We start from the raw sequence: 9,957 nt of genomic DNA, 5'->3' as shown, positions 1-9,957 counted from the left end.
GGATCGAGGGGTGCCTAACACCTTTCCCTTGGTCAACAGAATTCCTTAACCGGAATTTTTGTTCGCGGAACAGTTTAAAAGAGTCAAAAACAATTTTGAAAAAAAGATTTTCAAAGGTGACTTGGCACACCCGATTATGTCAAGTGACGACTCTGAGTTTTGAATATAAATAATCATTTTCGAAATAAATTTTTATTTTTTTGTCACTTTGACAATAAAAACCCTTCAAACCTGAAAATCAATTTTTTTGGTTAAAAAAGGGGTGTGATATTGTTCAAACATTGATCTAGTTTTCCCATAAAAATCTTATTTTTCTATGTACAGTTTTACCAGAACTCTATCGGATTTCATAAATTTGATCTTTCTGGATTTGTACATTTTTTCTTGAATTTAGATGTAATTTACTCTATTTTTCGCATGAATTTATTTTCTGCCAATTTTCAAAAATATAATCCTTTTTCGTTTCAATTGCCACTAAATTAGTGGAAACTAACTGGAGTTAATAGTAACGGGAAAAGGGTTAACCATAGTTCATTAATGTGTGTGTTTGATTGGGTGTAGTACAGGCTGAGTTATATAAAAGGCAGAGATGGAGAAAAATTCGAGAGAGGGATTATTATTGAGATCATCTCATCATAATCAGAAGAGACAAAGTCAGCTGCTACGACGACGTCATCTAATTTCGTGTTACAATGGGGGAACCGGAAAAGACTTTGGTGCATGAAGGTACAAAATAAGAATATCAACAACAACAATAATACTGACTCGGCCGATTTGGTGGCGGTTCAGAGAAACCCGCTTCGAGTTGATCGACTTGTTGTGAGATCCGATTTAAACAAAGACTCCGGCAATCAACCCACTGTTGTGGGTGCTAATGGTAACTGTTATTTAAATCTCCGGCAGAGAGCGGCCTCCCCTTCTCATCGAATTCTCAGGTAACAACTTTTTCCTTGTGAAAATGCTTGCTTAGCGCGTGATTATACACGCGCCGTCGTGCTTTGTGAAGTCAGTAAGGACAGATAATCTAACCTGTATTCTCCCTTTTCTAGTATTTTCTCTAGTATCACATTTTGGATTTCCATATTAAAACAAGTCTACTTTTGACCTTTTTTTTAACTTTTTAATATCTAAGTTTTATTTTGATTATTTAAAAAGATTTCATGTCCCCAAATTCACGGTCAAACTTATTAGGTGATTTGATTTCTAGAAAATGAAAAGTGCCAAATAAATTAAGAATAAAATATTAACTTTTGAAAATTTGTACTACTAATTTCGGAACATTATTAAATATTATTAACTCCAGTGATAAAAGAAAAATTCAGATGAGTATAGCTGAATTTTCAGGAGTATATGCTCTAATTTGTGAAACGTACATAACATATTTTATTCCCTCTATTTTATTTTTTATTATTATATTATATAGTATTTTTAATTTAACATATTATAAATTATATAAGATCATTAAACAAGTCTCTAATATTCGTAATTATTTTCTAATGTAAGATGTTATATAAATTTAGAATTAATATAATAAAGATATTATATTAGAAAATCATTAAATATAATTAAGAGTTTAATGAATGAATTATATAATTTATGGAGTAATAATTAAGTTAAAAATGTTATATATAATATAAATAATAATAAAATAATAAGAAATAGAGATGGGTCGGAGTTGGCGCCATCTCATTTTGAGGATGGTTGGAGATGTCTTAGTATTAGATTGTCAGTATTAAGTTTGGAAAAATAGTGCAGTTACTACTACAAGCACAATCTTTTTTTAAAACGCTTTCTTATTGCAAGAATCCAACTAAAGAAAATGAAGCACAATTTCGTTATGTGAAAAAACTATGAATGATTGTGCAACAAAGGTTCTTGAAATTTAAAGTTGGCATGGTGTACCTAACACTTGATACATCGCACGTGTGCTAATGTTATTAAATTGTTAGGTTATTTGGTATAGTGTATTAGATAGTATTAAATAAGATTGTATTAGTAATAATGAGATTATTTTTTTAATTATTATCTTTTCTTTATTTATTCATCATTTGTTTGTTATTGTTCCCATTTTGTGTTTTTCTTAAGTTGAAGGTAGGTACTTGTAACTTTTGAATGAGATAATAAAATTATTATTAACATAAAATTGTGTTTCGTGTAGTGTTAAACTTAAGTAGAAAAATTATTTTTATTTGTGAATATTCTATTTATAAAATTAAAGCTTATATGCAATCATGCAATTTGTTTTCAAATTTTGACCAATAAGTATTATCTTTTAGAGTTAATGTAGTTGATTTTTTATGACTAAAATTATTTGGAGGAATATTATTATCTTGATAACTTGAATAGAAGTAACTTATATTGAATAAATTGAAATTTTTTTGAAAAAAATTAAAGATATTTAAGGGTATTTTTGTCTTACTCATGTTTATCCATGGATTACAATTCATGAATTATTAATCCCACTAAATTGGGTGTATTAGTTATACACCTTATAATATCATTTAGGGGTCGTTTGGTAGATTATATAAAAAATAATGTTAAATTAGGTGTATTAGTAATGCTTGTATTATTAATGCAAGTATAAGTAATGCCGGTATTAGTTATGCATACATTACTTTTTACAAAATATTTGGTTTAATGTATTAAAGATGATATATATTTATATAATTTTTATAAAAGGATATTTTAAAACTGAATTGCCCTTCCTTTTAACCCTTCCGCTTACAAGAAACTAGTAGCAGTTATGAAAACCCACCTTTCATTTCTCCTCAAATCCAAAGAGAACAAATGCAACCCACCTTTCATTTCTCCTCAAATCCAAAGAGAACAAATGCAAGATTATTTCTTTTAAAATCTACATTGCTCAATCCAAAACCAGCTAGGTTGGTATAAATCTTCACTGTCAATTCCTCTACTGTTCGTCCCGTTCGATTCTAATATCCAACATTTCCAGCTTAAATAAAAGGGCACTTCAGAGCTTCTCAACATTTGCCAATAACAACATTCATGATCCAGTACAAGCATCCGACCTAAAGCAAATGTTGTGAGAAAAATAAATGTTGGTTAAGGAGAAGGAAGAAGATGCAAAGAACATAACCTTCTCTTTTGCCATGGCAGAGTAAAAAAAATAGAAAGCAATTTTTTAAAATGGTTGGAAAGGAATAGGAAATGTGATAAATAGAAGGTGGGGAAATAATTTAAGGGTTAATAATGTCATTTAATAAATTAATACATGTGTTGAAACTCTTGCATTACTAATACATGACAAATGGTGTGTATATACACACCTTAATACACAATAGAGTGTATAACTAGTACAAGTATTAGTTATACATAGTCAAAAATATGATACCAAACAAGGTACTACTAATGCACAAAAACTAATACATGCATTATATTTTTAATACACTCTACCAAACGACCCCTTAGGGTGTATAACTAATGCATGTATTAGTTATACATGACTTCAAATTTACTATCAAATATTATATTAAATAATTTCACGATTTAATTTATAAATTATCCACATAAATACACCTTATCAAACGGCTCCTTACCTTTTTAACTAGGTGTTCTAGACCTCCTTATACCGTTTGTGGATACGCTAAAAGAGGAGGGAAGTGCTCTGATTTTTGAATGAACGCAAGTGGCCAAGTGCGTATGTCATTCATCGGAGTCCAGAATTAAAATAGGTCATATTTTTTAAAAAAATATCAGAATATGTCATATTTTTAAAATGGTACAAAAATTTGCTTAACTCACAAAAAATGTGAGTTATGCACTTTTTACTTTAACGACAACTCAATAAACGGAGTTAACTTTTTGGAAAGTGAATAATTCGCAAAAATTGTGAGTTATCTATTTTGTTTATACATAACTCACAAAAATTGTGAGTTTTTCTATTTTTTTTAATATAACTCACAAAAAATGTGAGTTATGTCAAAACAAAATGGAGACATAACTCACAAAAAATGTGAGTTATATGTTACACAATAAACCTTTTCCGATTTTCTATTTATTTGACATATAACTTATAAAAAATGTGAGTTATTTATTTTATTTTAATAACTCACAAAAACAGTGAGTTATACAATTTTCAAATTCTCCTATTTAAACAGTATACATTCATTCTTTATATAACTTTTTCAAATTATTCTTCTTTATATTGAATTCTTCTTCTTCAACTTCAATTCTTCTTTTTCAATTTTGTTCAAACTCAATTTATCTTATCAAATCTTAAAGAATAAATTCTGAACGTGTTAAATTCTTTTCTTTGGGGATGGTGAAATTATTCACGAGGGAACTATAATATATTGTAGTATGTCTCCAAGTTCAACGCGAAGTATCCAATTTCAATTGGTTACAGAGAATTTTTAGAAGAATGAAAATAAAAAGTGATAATTTTGATTTATTTATAATCGGACAGTATCCAAATTTCTTCTTATAACAAGGAATGATAAATTATGGAGAACGAATTATCAGTGACGATGAGTCGTTGACTGGATTTTTGAGGGCTCTTTGTTGCTATGCTAGTCAAATAAAGCTGAATATTCTTCAAGTTTATGTTAAGAGCGTAAAAATTGTCCTGCAAAGTCTCCGATACATACAAATCTACATACACAATTTGATGATCCAACAAGTGCTGTTAATGCTCATTTAACTCAGTATAATATTTTTTTGACATGAATTCTCCCCAATACATCATGTCGAGTAATATGTCAACACAATTTTCAATTCCTGATTTGAACGAAACTTTGAATGAAAATGACCGATAATTTCTCTTAATTTGTGTTATTATTAATATTATATATTTTTAATGATTTTATTTTATCTATTTCTTACGTCATATGTTATATTATATGTTATATTTTTTGTGAGTTATATGTCAAACACATAGAAGATCGGGGAAGATTTATTATGTAACATATAACTCACTTTTTTTGTAGCCATTTCGTTTTAACATAAGTCACAAAAATGGATAGCTCAAAAATGCGAGTTATGTCAAAACAAAATGGATAACTCACATTTTTTGTGAGTTATGTCAAAATAAAATGAATAACTCACAATTTTTGTAAGTTATGTCCTTTCCAAAAAAGTTAACTCCGTCTGTCGTTAAGTAAAAAGTGCATAACTCACATTTTTTGTGAGTTATTTTAAAATAAAATGGATAACTCACATTTTTTGTGAGTCACGTAACTCTAAAAATGTGAGTTATATCAAAACAAAATGAATAACTTACATCTTTTATAAGTTATGTCAAAATAAAATGGACAGCTCACAATTTTTGTGTGTTTTATGCCCTTTCCAAAAAAATTACTCCATTTATTGATCTGCCGTTGAGTAAGACGTGTATAATTCTCATTTTTTATGAGTTCAGTATATTTTTTTATTACTATTTTAAAAATATTATATATTTTGGTACTTCTTTTAAAAAACATGACCTATTTTAGTTCCGTACTCTTCAATGTGGCTTGAATGAGGTGAATAACGATTAAATGATTGGTGACTCTTCAATGTGGCTTTAATGAGGTGGATTACTATTAAATGATTGATCCTCTTAATTTATTACTCCATTCATCTCATTTTACGTGGCATATCTTAATTGAATACAATATTTAAAAAATAAAAAAATTGATAATGCTAATTGTTCTTAATTAAAAAATGTATCATCATTATCTGTAATTGAGTAAGACCTTATGAATGAAATTAGTAAGGATTAAAGTGAAATTGTGTCTTTATATAGTTATCAATTGAGAAAATATACTCTCTTTGTTTCGAAATAAGTGAATTGTTGGGATATTTATTGGTATTTCAAAGTAAGTGAATTATTGATTTTTTTTTTCAAATTTACCCTTATAATTTGACAACCAATTAATTTTTAAAAAGGTATTACAAGGTCAGTTTTTTCTTTTTTTGGGGTAAAAATGGAAAGTTGTGTTAAATTTATGTCTTTAATAGTTTTTTCTTAGTCTGTATGCTAAAATTCAACAATTTATTTATTATGAAACGAGAATTTATTATAAAACGGAGTGAGTGACATTTTTCGGGTCAATTATGTGCTTCTGTTTGGGTTGAATAATCTAATCAAATGACTTTGACATGGGCTCTCCTTGCTTCTTGTCCTTTACATTAACTTGTTTTGGCACCAGAGATGAGTGATAATTAATTTTAAAATTTATTTTAGGATAAGTTTGTTTTATGTTTGGTTAGAATAAAATTATAGAATAACTTTTTACGAATTAATAATTTCAAGAATAACTTGGTTATGTTTTGTATGAAGGAGGATACTTTTGATAGAAAATGTATATTTGCAAAACAAGTTAGATTTTTTATGTTTAGTGTTTGGTAACGGGTAAGTAAGCCGAAAAAATAAATTATTTCAATAGCATTTATATGTAATTTAATAAAAAACTATAGAGGTGGGAGGATGTTGGGACTGGGGCCTCGGGCTTGACGGAGCGGAATGGTCAAGGGATAACAGTTAGGCATTTGGTCGGTGAGGATGATACATACAGTAAACATAAATGTCACAATTTGTTTTTGTAAACTTTTGCAGGGAGTTGTTTTTCTTTTCTTTGTTTGAAATTTTTTTTTTCTTGGTGAACGTGTTTTTCAAAAAATTTGTGTAATAAAAAACACGGGAAAATAAGAAAATACTCCGCACGAATACACCATAAAATCCTTCTACTTTTATCTGCTTGTATGCTCTTGACAACTTTACTCCAAATTAGATTTAGTGACTGGGAAAAAAAAAAAACTACTAGATGATATGCTCTTATCCTCTTTAATTTTTAGTGGACATGTGTGCTCTTTCTTCTTGTGGTAGGAGATAGGGCACACTTGTAAGAATAAAATAATTAAAGATTGAATTAAATGCTGGTACATCAGTATTATAGGGAAAATAGCAAATGAACAAAGTTATAGATAAGTTTTTCAAGTGAAAATATGTGAAGAATGGACAAAGTAGTAGGAGTAATATTTATTTATTTTTTAAAAAATAAGTATGTAATAACTGATTTTATTTTTTAAAAAATATGTAATAACTGATTGTATATATTGAGCTGTTGGTTGGAGAAAGGTGGAGTGGGCTGTGGTTGAGATGATGCTCGTGTAGTACTAATATATATACATGTGAAGCTAATTTTAAAGTATAAATAACATAAATATTAACTTTTTAAAAAGTAATTATACTCTCTCTCATTTTTTTAATTATTTTACTTTTTCTCTATTAATATACATAATATAGTACTATATATATTATAAGTTGTATATTTGTGTAATTTTTAGAATTTTAAATCATTATACAAAACAAGGGGCTTAGGTATGTGGGTCTACGCTTGTTATCAAGACACGTAATCTTGTCTAGAATTCCAATCGGACGGCTCCTACTCTGCCATTGCATCCTATTTTTCCTCTTTTCACTTTTATTTTTTTCCTCAATCTAGTATAGGAGACTAATAATCCTTTACTACAAATTGCAATCATTCATATTCTCTCTCTGCACATCGGATTTACTTCCTTCTTTTTCCCTTTTATTAGTTTTCTCCATTATAGATAGTTCCATCCACGTCCCCAAAACACCCCCATTCGGCGAATCTCAGATCTAAGACAAACGCAAAGGTCATTTTGGTAATTACACTCTTCCCTATAGGTTTAATTTTGAGAATTACATATCAAAAGGAAAAAACACATTTGTTTTTGTTTGTTTCTATATGTGAGGCTTTTTTATATGACCAATTGTGTTTTGTTGTTATGCTCTCAGGAATTCAAACTGCGATGAGAGAAAGGAGCAACGGGTTAAGAGGGATGGCTTCTTCGGACAAGGTGGGTACGCACGATAAGCGAGGAAGCAGTGCTGCGCACGTTAACAACCACCACCAGCATCAAAACGCTAAGACCAATAATGATGATGCTAACAACAATCACCACCACCAAGGCGCTGGAGGAGGTGGGTCTGCATCGCCGGAAACTGCGCACGATAGCAAGAAAGGAGGAGGAGGAGGAGGAGGAGGAGGTGGGTCTTCATCAGGAAGCGAGGCGCTTCCGATGGTGTGGCCACCGAAGTTTGTGATCGGGTTAACAAACAAGGAGAAAGAAGAGGATTTCATGGCCATCAAAGGCTCAAAGCTACCTCAACGACCCAAGAAAAGAGCCAAGTTCATTCAACGTACTCTCAATGTAAGCTTTTACTTTTCCCCTTTCTTCTCCATTATTACTTTTTATTTTTATTCTTTTCTAACTATTTTTCTCCTAACTTTAGTGGTAAATGGGTCAGGATAGTATTATTATTTTGTGTCATATAACTGGTATTGACTAAATCTGTACCAATTAATATTTTAATTTGAAGATTTTAAACTAAATCAGACTTAAATTAAGTAGTACTCCAATTTTAAACGGGTTTGTCGAAATAATCAAATGGATTGCACATTGTTTTATCTAAATTATTACTCCTTCTTCCCATTTTATTTTATGTGTCATCATTCGTTCCAACAAAATGCCATGTTTTCTTATTTAATAAAAATATTTAAAAATATAATTACATTTTTATTTTTATTAGGTCCACTTAATTAAAAAAAAAAATAGTAACAATCTTTTTATGCCCGATCAAATGACAATACATAAAATAAAATGAAAAGAGAGAGTATATCTTTTTAAAAAAGAGAGAATAGTATTCGGTGGGGACAACGATATTTATGGGCGTGGAGCTTTGGCTTTTTCCTTATTGGCACAAAGGGCTAGAAGAAAAAAGTGTAACAGAGCTATAGGACGACAAGTGGGTGTTCTGAGTGGACAACTGTTGGGCTTTTAGCGCGGACTCTTCTGCCAATAACATTATTATTTTTTTAGATAACATTACTTTCGATTTTCAAAAAAATAACCTATTTTTTTTTAATTCGTTTAAATAAGAATGAATTTTTTTTTTTTTTAGTAATTTTTTAATTTTAATTTTTTATATGATATGCTTAAGACCACAAGATTGAAGTACATTTTGGTATATTTGATGTATCTTTATTTTAACATCAGAAAATTTAAAAATTTTCTTTATTTTCTTAAATTTCATGTCAAGTTAAATTAGGTCATTCTTTTTTAAACAGACAAAGTATTTTTAGGAGAAAAACAAAAATAGTCTCCTGAGAAAAAAAAAAAGACACGAAAATAGTTCATGTTTCAAAATCTCATTTTTTAGCCTGCAACTTTCTTTGACTTTTTCCTTCTTTTTTTTATTTTTCTAAATTTGTCTTTTTTATTTTACTTTTATTGTTGCTCCTTTTGCTTCTTTTATTATTATTATATAAAGTGTAAAAATTATATTTGTTTTTTGTTATTTTTTCATTGTTGGTTATTTATTTTTTTCCTGGTAGTTGTGCTTTCTTCCTTTTCCCCTTTTTTTTTTGGTTGTGCTCATTTTTTTCTAAAAAACTGATGTTTCTATCTTTTTTTTTTAATTCTATCAATAAACAATTAAATAAAATTTTGTAGTTCTCTTTTAAAATAATCAAATACTAATTTATAATGTCGTAATCAAATAAATTTTTTTACTTTTTTTGAAATATAATTTTTTAAATTAACATATTTTAATGACTCATATACATGTTTTAATAAACAATGATATAATTTTCACACACATTTTGTACATATACATATTCTACATAATAGTTATACAACAATGATATAGTTTTATACACATTGTATATATGTATATTATACAATTATTATACAGTTTTTATGCACATTTTATACATATATTGATTTTATACAACAATGATATAGTTTCTATACACGTTATATATATAATTTCTATACACATTTTATACAATAATTGTACAATTTTTATACACATTTTATATAATAATAATTATACAGTTTCTATACACATTTTATACATATATAGATTTTATACAACAATGATACAGTTTCTATACACCTTATATATATATATATATATATATATATATA

At 28.3% G+C, this 9,957-nt stretch overlaps 1 protein-coding gene across 3 annotated transcripts in view; it reads left to right on the top strand.

The window, feature by feature from the left end:
• The first annotated feature begins 288 nt into the window (after positions 1-288).
• Positions 289-9,957, top strand: part of LOC107878337 — a 17,188-nt gene continuing 7,519 nt past the window's right edge. For 2 of the 3 annotated variants that reach the window (XM_016725288.2, XM_016725287.2), the window contains exons 1-2: positions 7,401-7,629; positions 7,763-8,178. In XM_016725288.2, the coding sequence (XP_016580774.2) occupies positions 7,777-8,178 (402 nt within the window). In that variant the 5' untranslated portion in view covers positions 7,401-7,629; positions 7,763-7,776. Of the gene's footprint in view, positions 936-7,400; positions 7,630-7,762; positions 8,179-9,957 lie in introns of those variants that run through there. The other variant, XM_016725289.2, reaches the window with a different exon arrangement.

Source organism: Capsicum annuum, chromosome 7 (assembly GCF_002878395.1).
Source record: "Capsicum annuum cultivar UCD-10X-F1 chromosome 7, UCD10Xv1.1, whole genome shotgun sequence".
Classification (NCBI taxonomy): Eukaryota; Viridiplantae; Streptophyta; class Magnoliopsida; order Solanales; family Solanaceae; genus Capsicum; species Capsicum annuum.
The sequence above is the reverse complement of the archived record's forward strand: the minus strand, read 5'-3'. Positions and strand labels throughout refer to the sequence as shown.